The sequence below is a fragment of the Panthera pardus genome, unplaced genomic scaffold (genome assembly GCF_024362965.1).
Source record: "Panthera pardus isolate Hobbes unplaced genomic scaffold, ASM2436296v1 HiC_scaffold_15, whole genome shotgun sequence".
Taxonomy (NCBI): Eukaryota; Metazoa; Chordata; class Mammalia; order Carnivora; family Felidae; genus Panthera; species Panthera pardus.
Window position 1 is genome coordinate 61,143,818 of NW_026526710.1, and position 21,769 is coordinate 61,165,586.

A 21,769-nucleotide genomic window follows, 5' to 3' on the forward strand; every position below is an offset into this window, starting at 1 on the left:
GATAAACAGGTGTTCGTCCCGAGGCAAGAACTGCAGGGGCACATGACGCTGTGGAGTGCCAGCAGGATGGCAGTGGGCTTCCGGAACTTCCTGCTCCAGATCACCTTGCCCACCTCACAGTGTCAGGAGTGTCTTCACTCTAAGGAGCTCCTGCAGTGTGGCTTGCATGGCCAGTCAGAATCTTCCCGTGGGAGACACTCTCCCCTTCCACTGAGGCTGTTAAGAAGGCTGTGGGGCTGGGGCTCCCAGTGGCCGTCTTCCCACGATGCACAGGAAGAAGCAGAGCTGAGACGAAAGGGGAGACGGGGATGTACTGAAATGACTGGAGCCTCTGGAGACAGCCAAGTGGAAACCAGCTCCGCCCGAGCCTTGGAGTTCTGGGAAACAACACGCTTCCTCTCTGCTGGAGCCAGCTTAGGTTTGGGGTTCAGGCACACACAGCCACGAGTCCTGGCCGCTCCTGAAATTTTCTGTTTGACTCCACTGGGACTGCCAAAGAATGGAAGCTTCAAGAACGTGAGTATAAAGATGGATTTTCTAGCATCTTCCAGAGCTGCCCGGTGATGCGGTGAAGTCCCCCACCCCCTGGGGAGCTGGCCATCAAAATGGACTATATTTGGGCTGGAAATGTTGCAGAGAAGGCTGACTGAGCAGCCCTAAAGGTGTCAAGGGAGGGAGAACAGGGAGGGGAAGGGCTGTAAAGAGGGAAGCACCGGTCCTGCTGGAGGACGGCCCAGCGAGACAGATCTATTTTGTCCTCCCAAGGGTGTATGTGTGCACGCGCGTGAGCGTGACCATGTGGGCACATGTGCAAGTGTGCATGCATGTGTGTGTGCACGCATGAGCAGGTAATCCTATTGCCCAGGCCTTACTCTGGATTAATCGCAACAGAATTTGGGAATAGGACCCAGATGTCAGTGTTATTTAAAGGCTGCCAATGGCTTTCAGCTCTGCTGCGCATTGGAGTCATCTGTAGAGGCAGGTGCTTGAAGAGGGCTGGGGGCAGCTTCTGGAGCTGCTAACGGGAGTTGGAGGTGAAGGTAGGGAACAGGGGGCCGAGGCAGGTGGGGCAATCGACCCATCTGGAGTAGCAGCCAGGCCCCAATAAAGACAAGGCAGCCAGCAGTGGTGCAGCGAGCCCCGGTCTAAGAATCAGGTCACCTGGGTCGTACCAGCTGTGAATGGGCCTTAGATGTGTCACTTCGCCTTTCTGGGTTTTTGTTTTCCTTACCCATGGGATAGAGGTGTGAATTTGTACCCTATCTAGCTCACGGGGTGGAAGTAGGACTGCGAGGATGTAATGAGAACAGAGGTGTAGAGTGCGTTGCGCATATGAAGCCGTTTGAGTATGAGAGGCTGTTGTTCTCACAAGCTGAGTGCTCAGAGGCGCCCCAGGGGTCACAGACACTGAGAGTCAGTGCCACAAGGGCAGGGTCTTTGTTTTATCCACTGGTGTGTCCCAGAACTCAGAATAGGCTGTGGCACTTAGTAGGTGCTCAGTAAATCTTTGCCAAATGGTTAAATAAAGGTAGCTGAGGATTGGGATGTTTGGCTCCGGCTGTGTCCGTGGCTCTCCCCAGGATGACCCTCCAGTCTGAGGACACAGGTGTGGCAGTCTGTCCCTCTGTGGACTCCTAGAGGGTGCCCCTCTGCCCTCCACAGCCTCTCAGTAAAGACCAGTCATCCGGGCCGGCTCCCGGGCTCCGTGCCCTTGCCGTCCAATCTCCAGTCTGTGACATCCTTCCGGAACTAACGCAAGTGCCGCCTCCCCTCTGCAATCTCCCTGCCAACTCAACCCTCGCAGGTCTTAGCAGCTGTTTGGCAGGAAATCTGTGAAGGAGACTCAGTGATTATGCTCTGAGCATCACGAATCTCTCCTCCCCTGGACGCCAGTGGCCCGAGGAGCCTCTAGTGCTTATCTTGGCACGTGGGTCAGGGGCTTAAGCATTCCTACTTAAGGTAGGAATTCCTAAGGTAGGAATTCCTTCCTCCTTAAGGAAGGTAAGGGGCTTCAGCGTCTCCCTCTAACGGGATTATGAGGCTCCAAGGAAAAGGACCGCCTCTTCTTCCATCCCCTGAGCAGTGACAGCACACCGAGTCCCAAAGCCTACAGAGCTGCAGAAGGCTACAACAATGAGCGACTCTGTCCCTGACCTCTGGGAGCTTATAGTTGTACAGGGAGACTTACCATGTGCAAAGGTCAACACAAACTGGAGGTCACAAAGGGGTGTGTACCACTCACAGCATCTACAATGAAACTGGGCACCCAGTAATTCCTCAGCTGAGTGTGGTTTACAGAAGCTGGGAGCCCACACTCTGAATTAGGGCAGGAATCCTTGTGCAGTAAGCCTGACAAGGGGGTGCTTGGCCCCTCCTTTGGATGCTCCCTGGGACACGGGGCTCACTACCTCTGAGAGCCGCTAATCTCATCGTTGGGTAGTTTGGGTGGTGTGGCCAACATGGGGGGGGGGCTTTCTACCAGAGATCCGTGCTTCCTTTCATTTCCCCCCACCCCCAGGGGCTGTCCACCTGGGCACTGCATTTCCCTGCATCTAGATGGAGTCAAGTGATTAGTTCTCACCAATAGAAAGTCAATCAATTCTTTAAGAAGGTAGGGGAGTATGCCTACTCCACACTCTTTTCCCTTTTCCAAGAATGTTGAAAATGGCAGAGACACAGATCAAAAGAGCTTGGGTCCCCCAATCACAGCGTGGAAGGTCTCCTGCCAACAACCACACTGTATGGTTTATCGCATGAGTGAGAAATACATTTTGGTTTGTTAAGCCATTGAGATTTGAGGGTTCACCCCTTACTGCAGTTAGTGTTCCCTTAAAAACTAAGGTTAAAAAATCCTTTCTTTACACCGGGCTCTGCCTTTGATAAGGTTTCTTTGAATCTGTTGGACCCAGACGCCGGCATCTGTATTAAAGAAACAACTCCCTAGTCCTGGATGGCCAGCCACTTTAGGGATCAATTTAAACTCTTTCCCTTTAAATATCACCTGAGGAAGGATCAAAGAAAGTGGCCGATGGGGATGCTGGCTCCCCCTGCAAATTCTGTTTCCAGAAGTCTTGATCTGTCAGCTGTGGCCACAGGTACCAATTGTATGGAGCCCATGATATAAAAACAACCCAGAGAAGGCTTCCCACCAAAGTGCCCAGCCTGGCCCTCGGGACAGGGTAAGCCTGTCCCCAGTGTTTTTCCTGCTACCTAATTAATCCCCGTGATTGGGGCTAAGATTTGGTAGCAGTGTCCTGGCTGTTCCAAGTTCACCGAGTAACATTTAGGGTGTTTATTTATGTACCTTCCCAAGACTCTTTCCTTCACTGCACGTCTGATTCCCCTCCAGCTATAAGGGTCTCTCCTTCAGACTTTCCAACACCATTCCCATCCCGTCCTGAGCTACCTCGCATTTAACTCTGAAGCTTCAGCCCAGGAATCACACCTGGGTGCCCACCCCCACCCACCCCGCCACGTACTGGTCTCCTCCAGCTCATCACGGATCTCGTTGTTGGCACAGGCAAAGTCACGGAGTGTCTGCCTGTCACCCTCACTCCTGGAGAGCCAGCAGTCACATTGGAAGCGGAAGGTCTCATCACGTGAGTTGTCCTTCACGTCGATGTAGCTCACGTGCCAGCCAGGAAAGATCCCTGGGGAAGAGACGTGATGGGGATTGGGAGCTGAATGTGCTTTCACCTCTCTGCTACCCCAGCCCACTGGCCGTGTGGCCCCGCACAAGTTCTCTGTCTTCTCTGGGCCTTGGTTTCCTTGTTAACGAAATGAGGAGGTGGGTTAGACGATCTCTGAGGGCTCCTCTAGCCCTGAGCATATAATTCTCTTTGCAAAATCCTTAACCTGGGGTTCATGGGCCCTTGGAGGATTTGCATATGGGCATGAAGCAGTCTAAGGGCCCTGAGAAATTGTGCTATACATAATTCCACATTCACCAGGGAGAGGGCTCATGGCCTTCGTCAGACTCACAGTGGGGTCACTGACTTCCTGGGAGTTCACACAGCTGAAGGATGAATCCTATTGCTTCCTGACACCAGTATCCACCTAGTTCATGCCCATTATCCTTTCAGAATCACTGCAGGCATCACTTCCTCTGGGGAGCCTTCCCTGGTGTCCCCTGATTGCTCAGGAGGCCTGTATCTGATATCCTCCTTGCTCTTACAGCACCCTGCACCTGCCTTGGCCACATCCTGACCACCCTGTGTCATCACTGTTTACATGTGTCTCCTCTCCTGACCATGAGCTTTTGGGGACAGGGACCTGATCTTACTTGTTTTTGTTTCCCTAATGCCTTGCATATCGACTGGCAGGTAGTACCTGCTCAGTGGATGCTGAATGTGTATGTTAGGACTTTGAGGACCTTGGCTGTTTGGTAGTCACAGAATGAATAAGAAGCTGCTATTTCTTCAGGGTATATGTGAAACTTGAAAGGTCTTGGCCTAATACTGAACATACAGCTACTTCTGTTCTAACTGGCAGGGCGTCCTTCAAAAGTGCTCCCCCCAAATCACAGCCGTCAAGTATAAGTCCGTGTGCATTTGCTGTGGCAGCTGCATATTATTTGTACCATGCACCAGTTCAGTTACTCTCCACCCTTCCAAGTCCCTGAGCACTCTGAGAGCCAAAGCACCTGCCACCAGTGGGGGGAAATCCAGTGGTGTGACAGGTTATGGTGATGATACATGCTGCTCATCGTATGTTCACAAGGCAACCTCACAAGGAAGGCTTGTATATGCTCTACTCTAATGTCTTGCCCTCTAAGGTCACCAGGGGGTGTGGGGACCACCCCAATGTCCGCACCAAAAAGCCAGTCTCTAGGACTGGACACTGCCCACAGCAACATCTGCTGACAGCAACATGTGTAGACCCAAGAGCATTAAGGTCTTACAAGCACAAAGACACAGAAAGATGGCCACACACTTCAGTCACGGGACTTCTGGGGTGGGTGACAGATGTGGAGGCTCTGGGCAGGGCATGCATATTGGCAGTCCTAGGATACTTCAATTCTGGGTTTAAAAAGTACTTCATATATTTTTTTAAATGTGAATCTCAACTGAAGTGGAAAACAATGAGTGCTAAAACAATTATGCTAAAATTTAAAACACTTCTGTTGAGTTAAAAGAGTGGTGAGTTACTTTATCAATAAACTTTTAAAAAAATCTCAATGATCGTTTTACTTTTCTACACTAGGGCCAGTTCCGCCCATAAGGTTATAAATTGGTTGCTTTCTGAGATGATTCCTGATAATATCACGAAACTAATTAAACTGCTTAACAATCCACAATGTGTTCAGTCTGGAAATGATGTCCATAAGACCTGCTGGAGTAGTTCTTACAGGATTCCAGAGTGGAACAGAGAAAGGGCGAGGCAAGTAAAAAGGAAGGCAGAGAATGAGAAGCCAAAATGTTGGTCCTTTGGAAGGTGTGTGTGTGAGAAAGAGAGAGAGAGAGAGAGAGAGGCTGATTCTACTATCCAGGCCTTACCCAAATCACCTACAGTAGAATCTCTGGAGTAGGACCCAGGTATCAATAGCCTTTAAAGCTGCCCAGTGATTTCCATGTGTATCCAAGGCTGAGAACTAGCACCTGCACTGCAATCACCTGGAAGGCTTGTGGAAATAGATTACTGAGGCCCCCCTCTCCCAGAGATTCCGATTGACTGGGTTTGTGGTGAGGTCCAAGAATTTCCATCTCTAACTAGTTCCCCAGTCATGCTGATGCTGCTGGTCCCAGAGCCACACCTTGAGAATCACTGGCTTAATGCCATCTCTTCTGACTCCAGGATGATGGTCTTTCTATCATATCACATCATGACAAAATGACCAGTGGGAGTCAATGGGAATTATAAGTGTGTGAGTGTGTGTGTATGCATGAGTGTTGGTGGAGAGGGATGGCATTCATTGGAGAGGTGGGTCATCATGAGATCATTTCTGTTGCTGGAACACACTATTCATCTTGCCTTACACCCCAGGTAGGCTTCACTCCTGAATTTCATCTCCTGGATTCCAAGCAAGGTGGTGACAGAGGAAAGCCATGGGCTGAAGGGAAGGGTGGATTCTGGGCTGGCTTTAACTCTATCCATGGACAACCAGAGAAGGAATCTTCCTGGCCCATGTCGCCCTGGTGCTTGGTGGCAGGTTGCTTCCCACCCCACTGCACCTCCCTTCACCTTGTCCTCTGAAAGCATGGCATCGCCTCACCCATCCCAAATTCTTTTCTCAAGTTAGAATTCTATGAAAACAAACAAACCGTTCCTTTCATGGTAAATACCACAGTAAAAACTCTAACTCCTTTAAGATGAAGCACACTTCATCCTCAGCTCTTTTTTTCATTGCTGATTTAGTTGTCTTGTTTTGAAAATATTGGATGTGATTGACAGGGATCCTACCACAACTAGCTCCACGAAGAACTTATCAAACATGTAGCTGGGAACAGGTAGCTCCGGGAAGGCTGATATCACATGGTTGGCTTTCACTAGTGAAGACAAACCCACAGTTACAGCTTGGCTAACTGTGTGGCCAGCACTAGCCTGAGAGTGGAGACCCTGGGGATCCACAGCGAGTCATCTGAAACCTATTATGAGCGAGTCTGTTTCTTAAACAGTCTCCTCTTGTAAAGTCATATTTTATTTATTTATTTTTTACAAAAGCATTCTAGCTAGTAAGTGGATAAGAAAGGACAATCAGAAAATCACCATTCGTAATCCTAATTGATCATTACTGGATGAAGCCATTAGATGAAGAGTTACGGGACTGGTGGTGGGGGGGCGGTGGTTGGGGTAACCAGGCTGATAGTCCCTGCACCCACTATTGGATGGGAGAATCAGGAAGAGTAGAGCTGCTGTGGTGTAATGTGAAATACACGATTCCCATTGTAAAGAAGTCCTGATATCACCTATAAAGTATTCTTGCCAAAGAAAGTTGAACCTGAATCCAGGCATGCCTTTAGAGCTGACTTCCAGATTGTATGAAACATGGGGAATAAAGAGGAGGTGACACCATGAAGAAGTAGACAGGCAGGTCCAGAATAGAGACATGCTACAGATCATTGGGCCCACTTCCTTCGACAAGCCAATAGCATAAAAAAAAATAAAGGGAGTCAGCATGCTCTGCATTAACAGATACTAAAGGGAAGTCACAGATAAGGTCCGCAGTGTGTGGACCTTATTTTCATCCAGATTCAAGCAAAATCAAAATACAAAGACATTTTTCATATTAAGGAAATTTGCATACGGAGTGGAAATTGGACGACACAAGGAAGTCACGCTTAAATGTAGTGGCACTGGATTTCATTTCGAAATGTGCATTTTTGGGGCGCTTGAGTGGCTTGGTTGGTTGGTGGCTGATTTCAGCTCAGGTCATGAACTCACGGCTTGTGGGTTCGAGCCCCGCGTCAGGCTCCATGCTGGCGGCTTGGAGCCCGGGGCCTGCTTCGCATTCTGTGTCTCCCTCTATGCCCCTCCCCTGCTCATGCTCTGTCTCTTTCTGTCTCTTGGAGACGGAAAAACGTTAAAAAAATAGAAGTGTCCATTTTTGAAAGGGAAACATAGCAACCAAAAAGAAAATAAGAAAGAAAAAGAAAAAGTGAAAAGAGGAAAGCAAGTATGACAAGTCATAACTGTGGAATCTACGTGATGGGTATGTGGAAGTTGATTATACTATTTCCCTCACTTTTGTGCAGGCTTAAATCTTTTCATTAAAAATTGCTGGATAAACAGAAAAGATGGAAAGGTAGAATCAAGGAAAGAGATAACTGCCATACTATTAAGTTAACTAAATGTTTGTAACTTATGTGGTATCTGTTCAGGGATCCACAACTTTTTTTGGTGGAAGGCTCTCAAATGAAATATTTTTGTCCTCATAAATTGCTATGCAAGGGAAGCATAATGTAGCTTGAATATTTTTAAACTAAATATGAAAAAATGTGGCACAGAGAGAGCGCTTAAGGACATATTTAGCTGTCTTGGCTTATATTAACATTTAAGCTTCCATCTATGGAGGAGAAAGTTACTATAAAGAGGAAGCTAGGCACAGAACCTGGACTTCCCTGTACCTCTCCTGACCCTAGTATCCCAACCACTTGGGTTCAGTGAGGATACAGACATCTTCCTTTCCCTGCTTTCAGATCCAAATTCTGGTTGGAGGCGAGGAGGCCCACTTCTCTGCTTTCAAAGGAATGAGGATAATATTGGTGCCTCTGGGTTTCTTTAAGCCCAGGAGCCATTATAGGAAGAAGGCAATCAGATAGTCTTGAGTTACCAAGAGAGGAACCAAGCTTTTTGAAGAGTCTGGCATGTAATAAACCACAGTAAGCAGCAGCCAACAATACAGTAGGACCTGTATGCAGCTGTCCGTGGTGCTGAGGGGCCTCCCTTTTCTTTCAGGGTTTTGACTGTGAGGAAATACGAAATAATTGGCAGTCAAGTTTTGGCATAAAAGAAAAATGCACCAAGAAAAATGAGCAAGTCTAGATATGTGCACAGTCAGTGCTGGGGAGTGGGGAAGCTGGTATTAGAGGACCTAATCATGATCCTGAGATTCATGGCCAGGACTCAATTTTTGAAGTATTAGGCATGGGGAAAACTCTGTTTCCAGAGAAATGTGGGTTTCCTGTGACTGAGGTATGAACAAATCAGAAATGGATCTGAGAGAGTGAAACATGGCTATAAATAAATTCCATTAAAACTATATCAAGTCCCTACTATAGTACAGGCAATGTGATAGGCATTAGGGGAAGAGCAATGAACAAGAAAATGGTGTTAGGAACGAAGCTTGATTTCTAAAATTTGTCCAGAAACATAGGACATTTTCTAACTGATGCAAGTGTAAAAATGGTGACAATCGATAGTTTTTAGTTGCCTGTCACCCTGCAGTAAAAGGTCAACATGCAGCCAGGGGGACGGGAAAGGGCTCAGGTGGAGAGCTGGGGCCTGCCGTCCCCACCACCTCTGACCTTGAGCAGGAGTTACCTTTGTTGTCATGCCAGACCCTCAGCTTGCAGAGGTGGCCCAGGCTCAGCATGTCAGAGAAGTTGAACGTGTCCGTGTTGTTCCGCTCAAACTTGTTCCAATTGGCTGACTGCTTCAGGGCCAGGGTCCCACTGTCCCCATTCTCCCCAAAGATGATGATGAACACATTGGCATCGGTGCCTGCTCCTGGGGTGCAAAGACAGAGGCTCTAGGTGCTAGCCTTTCCAACGCATAGCCCACTTACTCTCCAGGTCTCCATCCTGGCTTCCTCGGAAGCACCAGCGGTGCGGATGGGAAGTTTAATGTTGACGAGGCCAAGGGTGAGGTTGGAAAGGGCTGGTTAGTTTCCTGGGACCCTTGGGTCTCCAGTTCTATCCTTCGTCCTATCTCTGTACCTTGTAAATGCTGTTGAGCTAACTGGAGTCCTGGTTAGCAAGTATGAGTGGTTTTAGTGCAAGAACTCATTTATTTCTGGGGGAAATGCACCCATACTTAAAAGGTATGCCATGAAGACTGGCTTTGTGGTTTAGAAATACAGACTCTTTCCTGCACAATGTGGGTTCAGAGGGAAATAGGAAAGTTCCTTGCTCCCCATATCTACGCTTGGTTGACAGTCTACACTAGAGCTTCATAGCATCTGCTTAAGCCAAATAGAGGTATTGACCCTAGTTTTAAAAAAAGAGATGCTTCTGGAAGAGGTGGCTCCATGAAAGTTTCCTGACACACACCCCCTATGGTTATTAAGGAACTTATCAACTATTTTCTGAGAACACATCATGAGGAGATGGAGGGTGCAAAACATGTGGACACTTGGAACTTCCACCAAAAGGAGTGAAGGTTCCACTGTCAAGAGCAAGGAGGAAGGGAGGTGCCAACAGATTTACCAGCTATACTAACCCATCACTTGTGCCTGAGACCCTACCAGGAGAGCCTAATTTCTTTGGCTAAATGCTTCTCTGTTGAACATGTAAGCTATTAGGACCAAACAGGCTCATCCCTCACTAGTCATTTATAATCAGTGTGAATGAGTTTGCCATATTCCTCGCAACAGCTCCTGGAGAGCAGGTTTGATATAGAGAAGGGTAGGCGGGAGACACTGCCTCCATAAGAGCGTGTTCCCTCTCAGCTTCAGGCCTTTGCAAACACTAGCATTTTTGCTCGTAAGACCCTTCATCTGGTGTTCCATCTGCCTCAGTGGCTTCTGTCTGTATTTCTGGACTAGACTTTGGTATTGCCCCTGGGAGGCCCTCCATGACCCTTGCCCTTTATCCCCAACCGGGTAAGGCACCCTCTTGTGAGTTCCCCAGCTCCTATGCAGACCTTGGGCAGAGGTTCATGTCACGGCTGTGCTAGAATGTCAGATTCATAAGGGCCCAGGGTCATATCTCCATCCTAAGACCCAAGGCCTAAAGCCAGCACACAGAAGATGGCTGCCAAGCACACAGATGTGGGAAGGAACCCAAGGGCCTCTGAGATGCACAGCATCTGCGTGAGGGGCATGGGACAGCAGTAGGAAGACAGAGGGCCTCTGAGTTAAGCTCCTGCAGAGCTTTCAAAAGTCCTGACCACACTGCCTCATCATGTTCTCCCAGACTGCCTTGGGGGATGGGGGACAGAGCCAATTCAGTAACTGGGAGAACTACTTTGTTCAGACAGACAGTGACATATGGTGGAAAGGACTTGTGTTGACTAACATTTGGAAGGTCATCCAAAGAAAAGTGCCCTGGCCTGGGCCCGAGTTTGAGGAAGGGCAAGGGTAGTGGGATGTGGGACTGGGAGACGGGAGGGCCCCACCGACTCACCCAGGATGTCACTGGTCTTAACTGAGACAGTGTAGGAGGTCCACTCCATCATCTCCTCCCCATCGATGACAGCGCACATTTCACACACCAGGGTCTTCTTGCCCTTCCGCTGGGACAGCCAGTCTCCATAGTAGAACATGGTCAGGTCTCCAGTATTCATGTTCTTCAGTAGGATCTGGGTGAGGGAGCCAGTGTGGGAACACCTGCCCTCACTTCCATCAGCTGCCCACCTGCTAATGCATCCCCCTTGGCTGAACCCCAAAGACCCACGACTCCAGACCTGAGATGAGTTCTTTTGACCTAGACGCTCCAAACAAAGACCCTGCTCTGTATGACTTGCACAGGGTCTGAAGCCCCTACTGTGACCACCTTAGTTTGGAAATGGAGAATTAATCCAAACGTGTTTCTGAGAGGTACCTATCACTGTGCACAAGGAACGTTTGCAGAGCGAATGACAGAAGAACGGACGAACCAAACCACTGTCAGCCATAAACACCTGAAGTCTGCCAGACTGTCCTTGGTGTGGGCACCATATTGTTGGTTCAAGGAAAATCTGTTAATGGCAGAACAGGGACGTAGGGGCCTGAGGGGACTCAAAACAGATAGCTTTTGGTGGATGGGAGAGGAGAAGACTGAGTGGGGGAGAGCAGAGCCCAAGATGGAGAAAGAGGCAGCTACCTAATGTGCGGTCACAGGGGCAACCGAAAGCTTCCTGCCTTCCTGCCTGAAGTGCCCACCATTAAAGCCTCTGCTGCCCCAGTTCCTGCTGGGAGCCTGGCTCGTGTAATAACCCTCTAAAGTGACATCTGCACTTTAACCAGGTCCACTGACAACACAGAAGAGCAGGAAGAAGGGCTGGGCAGAAAGGGTGGAGGGAAGACATTTTACCCTCTCCAGGAACCACTCAGGCCGGCTGCCCAGGCCATCAATTCGGATCCGCATCTTAGTGAATGGAGCGATGTCCAGGATCTCCATGATGAAGGTATCATTCTGCTCCCGCTCAAATCTAGGGGAAGAGAGGAGGGGCATAAAGCGGGGACCTAGCTAACATGAGGGGCTGGGCAGGGGTGAGGAGGGTACAGGAGGCCCTTACTCAGCTCCTATCTCAGCTCCCAGTGACTCCCCAATAGCCTGTCTCTTACACCCCAGATGTGTTCCTGAAAGCCTGGATTAAGTGACTTTGGCTGACAGCAATGGCCCTGCATCAAGAACTACCAGCTCTGGTTCCTAATCTTATTCTTCTAGCCACCTAGAGCAGTCCAAGCTTCTCTCTGGGACTTGGTTTCCTTATCTGTAGTCTGGGGGAAACGACACGGACCCTGCAATCTCACAAAACTGTCAGGAGGACCGAGTGAATGTGAAGTCAGCTTAAAATGTAAAAGGGATTCTATACCTGCAAAGCTTTAAATGATATTCTATGAGTGATGGGGCTGCCCTGAATGGTGGGGCAGGTTAGCCACTGCTCAGCTCTAGATGATATATTTCTATACACAATCTGCAAAACTAAAAGTAGTGGCCTTAGATTGGGTAAATAACTATTAAAAGGCAGGCAAACAGAAGGTACATTGCGTTTGTTGCTATTACTGCTTTTCTGGTGAATGACCTCATCATCTGTGAGATGCTCTATCTTGATAATCTTACTCCTCTTCCCACAATGCTGCATGTGTAATGCAACCTTCCATACTGACTGATTGCTTGACTGCTGACTGACTCCAGATGCTGCTGTTGATAAGCCCCTGGGGTAATGCAAGTGGCACTGAAGATATGACGCTGCATGGCAATTATGCTTCCTTGTATACAAGAAGTATTTTTAAAAACAGAGGCCGCCGCCAGTGTGGCTGGGACTGAAAACCAAGTACTACTCCTTGCCTTAAAGGCAGTGGTGGGCCAGAGGCCTAATCCTTTTCGATAACATACTCATGTGCATTTTATGATTATTAGAAGTGAAAACATTCTCCAGAAGTCTGCCCTAAATCCCTCCTGCTCTAATTTAAGCCCTGTCTGTCCTTCTGGTCTGCAGAAGCTAGGAGGAGGTGCTCACTAGTTCCCTCGTCAGGCTCATGTCACATACTAGAAATTCCCTCAAATAATCTTTCAACTAGTTGACTCCTCACCAAGTGTATAATTTTGCAGATCAAAGGAATTTAGAATTCTTGGCTTTATGCTTCTCGTTAATTTACGATTTAGGTACAAATGTATGTTATACATGCCACATTTGTTATGCATATGTGAATGGATGACTGGATACAAATAAATACAACTATATTCTCTGATCAATCTGTGCCAAAGAGGCATGAAGTCATTAATGTATACATGTCATTGAAGGAGATGTATCCCCACCCATATATGTTTCAAAATAAAATTCTTTTGAGAATTAAATGTCCCTGGAACTTTTGACTATTCCTTACATGACAGGGTTTTCAGATCCATGCTCTGTGGATCATGGCCCTTGTGGTAGGCTGACAAATACCCAAGGACGGCCCTTAACGCAGTCCCGAGTATCTTCGTAAGAGGGAGGCAAAGAGAGATTTGACACATCCACAGAGGAGGAGATGATGTGAAGATGGGGAGGGAGAGAATGGACAGATGCTGGCCTTGAAGACTGAAGAGATGCGGCCACAAGCCGAAGAAGTCTGGCAGTTTCCGGAAGCTGGAAGAGGCAAGGAAAGGATTCTCCCCCAGAGGCTTTGAAGGGGTGAGGCTGGGCTTGATTTCTGCCAAATGACACTGATTTCAGATTCCTGGTCTCAGGAAACGTAAGAGAATATGTTCCTGTTGTTTTAAGCCACTAGATTTGCAGTAAATTTTTGTCACAAGCCCAAGAGGCATGGATGGAGCACTTTGGGGCCTAAAGGGGGGCAGATGATCTGCATAGGGGGAGCTCCAAAGAGCGGCGAGTAGCAGGACAACTGCCTTGGTGGTGGTGTCAGTGTCCACGGGTGCTGACGTGCCTGGGGGGGTAAAAGGCAAAGCCAACAGTCCCTGGCCCCTCAGATCCCTCCTCAGGACCACTGAGATAAAAGTGAACACAGCACATGCCCCCATGAGATAGAAGGTGGCAACAGGGAGCTGCACCCACCTGCCTGCATCCATATTGCGTGAGTATGCTTACAGAGATTTGAGTGCAGACCAAAGCCAAAGAAACCTCAAACAGATTTTAAATATTTATCATTCTCAAATGCCAGAATCAGGCTGAGTACCTGTTCAAATCTGCCAATGCCCTCTTAAATTGTGACCTCCAAGCTGAAGGTGATGTGTCAGGAGGGGTCACCCAGCAGCGGGCCTGGGACTTTCCAACTGCCTGACCTGGGTGTTCTCGAAGGCAGCCTGCATTCCTTTTCTGTCCCCTGAGACTTGTCTCCAAGCCCAACTGAGAGAAGGACTCAGCCTCACCAGTGACTCCTCTGCCCCTGAAGTCCCCAAAGATGGGCTCTTTCCATTCTCAGAGTTTTAATGCTAACCAGGCAGTGTGAGTTCCAAATGATAAAGATATGGAAGGAAGACTCGAAATTTACAAGCTTATCACCACCCTGGCCATGGTCACTGGTCAAATAGTTCCTAACTGCCTCCTGAAGTGGCAGCTAGAACCCTAGCATTCCCTTGAGCTCAGCTCCTCCTCTTCTTTGCACTGAGGGCTAGTGAAAGCCATGGGGCCATTCTGTTGGTCAGACCCAACAGAACTCTGAATTCCCTTTGTTTCCAGACCAAGGAATCTCCCAGGACATGAGTTCTCTACTAGACCTAGGAATGATTCCTTACAGGCACTTACTTCCCTAAAAAAAACCTCACATACCTTTGTCTAAAAATAGCACCTATGCCCACTGGACATCAATTGACTCTAATTCCACCATTAGAGACTCATTCCTTGGTTTTCATGTTACCTTTTGAGGATGACCCCTCTTTTGGATGCCACATTAATTCACCAGCATCTCAGTGTGAATTAGTTTACCACAACAGCCTCCCCCAAAGTGGCAAGATAAGAAGTTGGGGCTTCAGCTGGGGAGCGGGGTGAGTGCATGGCTATCAACTTTGGCCTCTGGGTATAACAGCATTTGACAACAGGGCAATTGCAGCAGGCAAACCCACATAAGATCTTCTCTGTGTATGCGTGCATGTTTCTCCCTCCTATCTGGTCGCACACCATTTCTTGGAGGAAGCATCTCCTTGCAGCACATGTCACAAGCACAAATGAGTCTTACTATCCAAGTCCCTGAGTCAAGATGTGGACACCCAGAACAAGGCATGGATCAAACAGAGCCACTTGCAAATGAAATAAAGTTAAATTTGAGCTTGCAAACCAGCGATGGCTCTCATCACAAACAGCAAGTCTTTATTCAGAAAAACAAAATCCTTTAACTGACAAGGTGCCTCAAATCATTTATGATATGGCTATACTTATAATGTGGCTTTTGAGCAACACTTTTGGAGTTTAAGTACTACCAGAAAGGTGTCTATCTCTCCGTCTGAAAAATAAGGTGGGACAGTGACATGGAAAGATTAATTTAAAAAAACAGCAACCATAGGACTTTGAGGTTGGGATGGAAGTTAGGGTCAGAGTATAGAAGTGAGGACTGAAAGAGCATGAACATCCAAACAGACAGCATGTAAGATAGCAGATCTCTGGTCCACAGCTCTGTGGCAACCATCCCAGGCAGCCAGACCACTGCCTACGGTGGCCGAGACTTGTCCATGACTGCCTGCTTGGGCTCTGAGTCTCTCCCCTCTCCCCTCTGCTGCCCAACACATCAGGGGCCAGGGATGGCTTGGCGGACAACAGCTGAACACAGAAAACCATCCCAAACCCAGGACTGAGTCAGGGATTCGATGAAAGGTGCAGACAGTAAGGGCTATGGGAGGTCCACTATCATCATCCTTACCACACACTTAAGAGGCAATAGAACCTAATGCTTAAGACTAGAGACGGGTGCAGTTCCCAGGGCCACAGCGTACCGGCCATGTGGCCTTCGACAGTGTGACTTCACCTTGTTGTGCCTCAGTGTCCTCACCTATAAAGCGGGGATGATGATAATGGTCCTCATAGAATTGTAGGGAGGGCAAGGTGTGCCAATACATTCAAAGGGCTTAGAAAAACTCATGGCACACAATAAGGCCACGACAGTGTTCGTGCTCTTGCTATGGTTCCCTCAGGTATTAAGCCTTGTGAACTTGGGGATCTTCTCTTCCTGGTTGTACTCCGTCTCCAGTGTCTAAGACAGTGCCTGATGGATACTAGGGGTTCAATCATTTTTTACTATTTAAAAAATTCTTTTAGCTTTTTATTTTGCAATCATTTTAGATGTGTAGGAAGGTTGCAAAAATAGAACTGAGTTTCTGTGTTCTCTTCACTCAGCTTCCCCTAATCTTAAATCTTACATCACCACCATCCAGTGAATGAAAGCAGGAGATTCACAGGATACAGTGCTATCAACTAATAAATATATAGGCTTTACAATAAACATTTTTAAGTGATGGATGAATGGAAGGCAGGAAGGCAGGAAGGGACGAATGGATGGACTGTGGGGCTGAGGTGATCAAAGAAGGCTTCCTGGAGGAGGTAGATTTGAGCTGGCCCCTGGAAAAGAAAGGTCCTGAGACAGAAGAGAATGGATGAAGGGCATTCTGGGAGGGAGGAATCATGTGGATAAAGGTGTGGAGGCTGGAAGGCCCTAAGGCATGAGGGGAGTGAGGGAGGCAGGGTAGGACTGGAGGCTGGGGGATTGGATGCGTGTAGCAGCAAGGGGCAGAGGCCACCTCTGGATACCTGGCCTTCTTTTTGTCCAGCTGCACTTCCTCTGTGCTGCCATTGATGCCATAGAGGGTCATAAAGATGTTGGAGTCTGTGCCACCGCCAACCACATCACCCGTCCACACTGTCATCTCATAGAGCACCTGCAGGGAGAGGGACGCGGATCCTGACGCTGGGCTTCACCCACCAACCCCACCGGCTTGCCTCATTCTCTCCAGGGCAGGGCAAGCTGCCAGCTCTGAAAAGAATCCCGCCCCTGATCAATTGCTATCACCTGGAGAACAAGAGTCAAGCCTTATTACTCTATGTCCTCAGCTGTGTCCAGTTTGGTGCTAGAGAGTTGTTCAGTTTCTGACAGAGGACGTGTGTGCACAGAAGCATGACTGAAAGCCCCAGCATTCACCGATCTCTTTGTCAATCAAATCCCAGCTCAAGCTCATGCAGTTGAGCAGCACATGATGGCGGGACAGCGGCTTCTGGAGCTACCCAGCACGCCATCTGCATCCCCAGTCTGCCACCTGCCAGCTGTTGAACTTGGGCAGACACTCCAGCCTGGCCAGACTCTGCTTCCTCCACTGAGAAAAAGGGATAAACGTTTCGCAGAACTGTGAGAGCCGCAGACAGGTAAACCTGGGCCCATGCCCAGCCTTCCGTGTGCTATGGGCCCGGAAGCAGCAATTCCGGGTCCATCCCTGCTTCCTGTGGGGCCAGCACACATCCTGAGCCTTCATGAGCAGTTACTGTTGAAGGAGCTCTGGCTCCATTCACTTGTGAGGTAGGACAACCACCGATTCCACGATTTGCTCGTCAAGTTGGGATTTTGCCCTTTTGCCTGAGGTTTGCTCCAGAGAGAATGTATTCCTTTTGTGTGTGCTCACTGGAGGGGGAGGGAGCAGCCTTCTCTTTCCTAGACGCTGCCCTCGCTGGGCTCTTCCTCCAAGAAGCAGCCTTGTGGCAAGGGTGGCCACCTTCACCGCCTCTCTGGCATCCTCTGGTCCTGGCTTCTTACTCCATTCCCTCTTGCCAGGTGCCCAAGGACCAGCATAAGCTCGGGAGAAGTTTGCACACATGGCCAGGGAAGTGCCAGGCCAACCTGTCTCCTCTGAACGCGTCTGGCCCTTCCCTTCCCCTTGTGGCCGCCACACTGCAATATCACCTGTGCAGGTGCCTGGTCCCCACTACCCAGATGCCCTCCAACTCAGAGCCCAAGTTATTTGTCACAGTGATCATGCCCCTGACGTTGTGCCTGTTGAGTGCTGGGTGCTTTGCATACAGTACCTAGAATCTTTACCATGATGCTCTAAGGTCAGAAGTGGCATTTGCAGGCCTGGCCCAGAGGACAAGTTTAGCACTTGTTTGCTGAGGACATGATTGAAGAGCCTCTTGCGTTACCAGGAAAATCCTCTCAGACCTTAACAGGGGCATCGTGGTGGCAGGGGGAGCTATTGGGAATGAAGACAGGAGCCTGGCACTTTTTGCTTTTAGTCAGACAGGCATGAAAAATAGATCAAAATGAGTGCTTTGGCGACTGTATGGAGACTGGCCCCTTAAGGCTGGTCCCTCTGGACTCTTGTGTTCTCTAGGCCCACTTCTTTCTCCTTTACATGGACACATCTCTTTTTAGGTAAGAGGTTGTTTCCAGAAAGAGACACAGAAACAGGGCTTTTATAATTCTGGTCCGATATCTCCTGGGGAGATGGCCAGTCCAAAGAACCCTGTGGTGCTTTGCAAAGTGATAAACCTGTGTTCTTTTGTCACATGAATAATAGGGGCGTGGGTCTACATTTCCACAGACTAAAGGGCTCAGGGGGAGACGCAGCTGCACTGAGTGGGGTGTGCATGTGTGTGCCGGGGGGGGGGGGCAGCACACACACACAGACACACTCACACCCACGCGCATGCTGGGAACTGGGTCAGGATGGAGGTCCCTGGATGAACTGTGTGCTCACCCACACCATCCGTCTGCCCACAGATGGAGGTGTCTGGGGAAGGGAGGGGAGGATATCTATGCTGTAGAAGGTTCTGCTTTCTGGCTCTCAAGCAGGCGAGGGGCAGGCATCCACCCTCCTGCCTGTCCAGGTTTTCAAAGCCCCAAACTCAGCCCTTCCTTCTGTTTCCATATAGAAATAAGCAGGGCACCCTCAGGTCTAGGGTGATTTCTTATCTTTGTGGGACACCTTCTGACCTAAATCTAGTAGCTCGTTGGTTTGGATTTGGGAACAGAGAGGAGGGCTGGAGCTTCCTGTTGATGCCACAGCTTTTTGGGGAGAAGGAGAAGCCTGTACGGGCATGTGAACTGAGCCCTCTGAGCCACCAACGGGCCACGTATCCTTGGGCACCAGCACTCAGGCATCCTGACTCTTGCCCAGCACCGACTTGTGAGTTTACACAACTTGTTCTGGTCATTTGGCCACTTAGAGTTGGGGCCTGGACAGGAGCTCAGAGCTCCTGCCTTCCAGCCTTTTCCACTTAAAGAGGGTCCCGTGCAAGCAGCTCTAACTGCACTGCAAGATCCTGAAGTGCACAGCATCCCAAATGCTATCTTTTCCCATCCCTGCCTTTGGGTGTTGAGGTAGCCTTCAGAAAAAAATGACTCCGCACATCTACGCAGAGCTGGCGAAGTTCTTCGTGGACTATTCATGATCTCATTCATGCTCATCGAGGTCTCACGTGGAACAAGATGGGAAGTGTTACTTCCATGTACTGTATGAGAAGACCAAGGCCCAGAGAGGCCAGACGTCTTGCCCAAGGTAACCCAGCAGCAGACCCAAAGAGACCTGAGCAAAGCGAATGTGGCTAGTATACCAGGCTGCAGCCCCTGCCGGTGCCCCAGCAACGAGTCTCCTTCTTCCCTCACTTCTGTCTCCACTTCTGCTCTCCGATCCCAACATGCACTGCCCTTGCCACGCAATATGCACACGCAGGTCCCCCTTATACCTTCACCCCAATGTTCACCACCATGGCATCCAGGAGGTCGAAGACACGGGAGGTGACACCGTCGCCTCGGTCCTTGGCAAGCCAGCAGTTGCACCGCAATGTGTACTTGGTGCCCTGGGTGGGCACGGCCAAACACAGCTCCTCCACCAGCCAGCAGCTCTCCGGGGAGGCCCCGTCATGGCCCAGCTGGGAGGGGACAGACCAGGGCCATGAGGGTCTGGGAAGGAAGCCCTCGCCACTCAGCATCCCCTTCCCCATTCTGCACCCTCCTTCCTCGGTGCTTCCTCCCAATGTGCTCTGCACGCACTGACCCAGGTCTTTCCCACGAAGGTGAAGAATTTGCAGATAAAATAAAGGCCCCTCATCAGATGATTCTGAGTTCATCCAAGATTATTCTGGGTGAGAATGACCTAGTCAGGCAAGCCCTTTAGAAAAGGGTCCCGGTGTCAGAGATGGGAGAAGTTAGAGAGATCTGAAGCAGAAGAGATTGTGTCTTGTTGGCCTTGAAAAAATAAACTGCCATGTTTTGGAGAAGGTCACGTGGCAGGGACACACACGGCCTCTGGGAACTGGCGGCCTCGGTCCTACAGCTGCAAGGAAGTGGATTCCGCCAACGACCTTGGAAGAGGACCCCGAGCCTCAGACGAGACCACGGCCCCAGCAGCAACTTGATTCAAGCCCAATGAGATGTTGGAAAGAGGCCCAGCTAACTTGCATGTGGACTCCTGGCCTGGGAAACGGGGAAATAATACATCTGCGTGTTCTTTTGCTAAGTTCACGGTAATTTGTTACCCGGCAGTAGAAAACTAATACATCAGGCTTCCCCACTGGGTGGGTGGAAAAAGACCTGGCTGGGTGGTGACTCATTCCAGGTCACCTAGCCAGCTGATGGCAGAGGCCAGGGGACCTTCCCCCACTACCTGCTCTGAGGTGGAGCTCCAGGTTGGTTGCTCAGCCTGCCCTCCACACTCCCTCCCACTATGTACTGGTTGGCTCCTTCCTTCCCTCGGGGTGGGCACCATCCCAGGACCCCGGGACCAGCACCTCTATTTTCTTGATGATGCCCACATCCAAGCCGGCGACATAGAACTCCTCCACGGAGCCACAGCTGAAGCCCTTCTTCCCCCGGGGGAAGTCCAGCCAGATGCGGTTACTGCGTTCATCATCCTCCCCGATGAGGAGGACAAAGGCCCGGCTGTCAGTGGCTGCGTCCTTGTGTTTCCCGGTGGTGACTGACACGTAGTATGGAATCACTGCAAGAGATCAGGGGGCCCAGCCTCAAAATGGGCCAGGGGGGCTCGGGGTGGGCTCACAGATTTGGAAATGACTTTTGGAGAGCAAAGTGCACCAGAGCTTTCTAGACTGGTGAATTATCTATGATGAGCGTCTACTCTCCAGGGGATGAGAGATCGGTATCTCCCAAGCGGAGATCATCCTAAAAGAGCATCCTTGACACTTCTAGAAAGCCCCGTTGACCAATTATCTCAGTTGTGCCCAGCACTCCCTTGTGAAGTAGGGTAAGAAAATAACCTTTCACCAGGTACAGGGGTTAGATGCCTGAAAAGCTTACTGCAGTCAGTGAAAATAAGGTTGTTAAAAACAAGGCCTCACAGAAAGTAGGAATTTGGGAAAGAAAAGTAAAATAGCATTATATGTGTAGCACGGTAAATGAAAGTTCTAGAAGGCATCCCCATTTCCAAAACAGACTAGATTAATCCGCAAGAAAACTTGCTCAGGTAGTGCAGCATAGAGCTCTAGTTGCCCAATGAGTACCCATTCTCCTTGCAGCTAGCGGTGGTCATAAAATGTAACCAGATATTGTTGGGTGGGTTTCTGGGGGAACTTTCTGATTCAGCTGGGAGGAGCACCCTTTTACCCCTTATCCTTGCATTCATTCTGCTTGGAATGTGGGTGTGATGGCTGGAACTCCAGCAGTCATCTTGGAACCATGGGCAGTCTTTAGGAAGGAAGTCACTGACTTTATTGGAACTGCTGTGCCTGTCTCATTGCCTATATGTGAACCTTTATGTGTGAAAAAAGGAAAATCCCTCATTTGTTTAAGCCACTATCTTGTCTATGTCACTTGCAGTTACTAACTGATACAAGTTGGAAACCCTTCTCTGGGAATATCTTGAGAGACAATGCTCTGGTATAGGTTAGAGGTTATATGGTTACAGGTTATGTAATTTGTATCTCTTTGAAAGTTTCCAAACTAGACCTTCTTGGCTGGAATAACCAGTACTGTTTTCTGCACCTGCCAGTGGCCTTATTTCACCTTTATAGGAGGATCCCCTTGGCCTTTCAC

At 49.3% G+C, this 21,769-nt stretch overlaps 1 protein-coding gene across 1 annotated transcript in view; it reads right to left on the reverse strand.

Moving 5' to 3' along the window:
- The window catches only part of LOXHD1 (lipoxygenase homology PLAT domains 1), a 156,812-nt gene that overhangs the window by 9,657 nt on the left and 125,386 nt on the right, over nt 1-21,769 (reverse strand). Inside the window, exons 32-38 of the mRNA XM_053901911.1 lie at nt 20,509-20,717; nt 19,465-19,650; nt 16,543-16,670; nt 11,670-11,787; nt 10,782-10,956; nt 8,980-9,165; nt 3,480-3,650 (exon numbers count right to left, since the gene is read on the reverse strand). Coding sequence (XP_053757886.1) covers nt 3,480-3,650; nt 8,980-9,165; nt 10,782-10,956; nt 11,670-11,787; nt 16,543-16,670; nt 19,465-19,650; nt 20,509-20,717 — 1,173 coding nt within the window. The remainder of the gene's footprint in view (nt 1-3,479; nt 3,651-8,979; nt 9,166-10,781; nt 10,957-11,669; nt 11,788-16,542; nt 16,671-19,464; nt 19,651-20,508; nt 20,718-21,769) is intronic.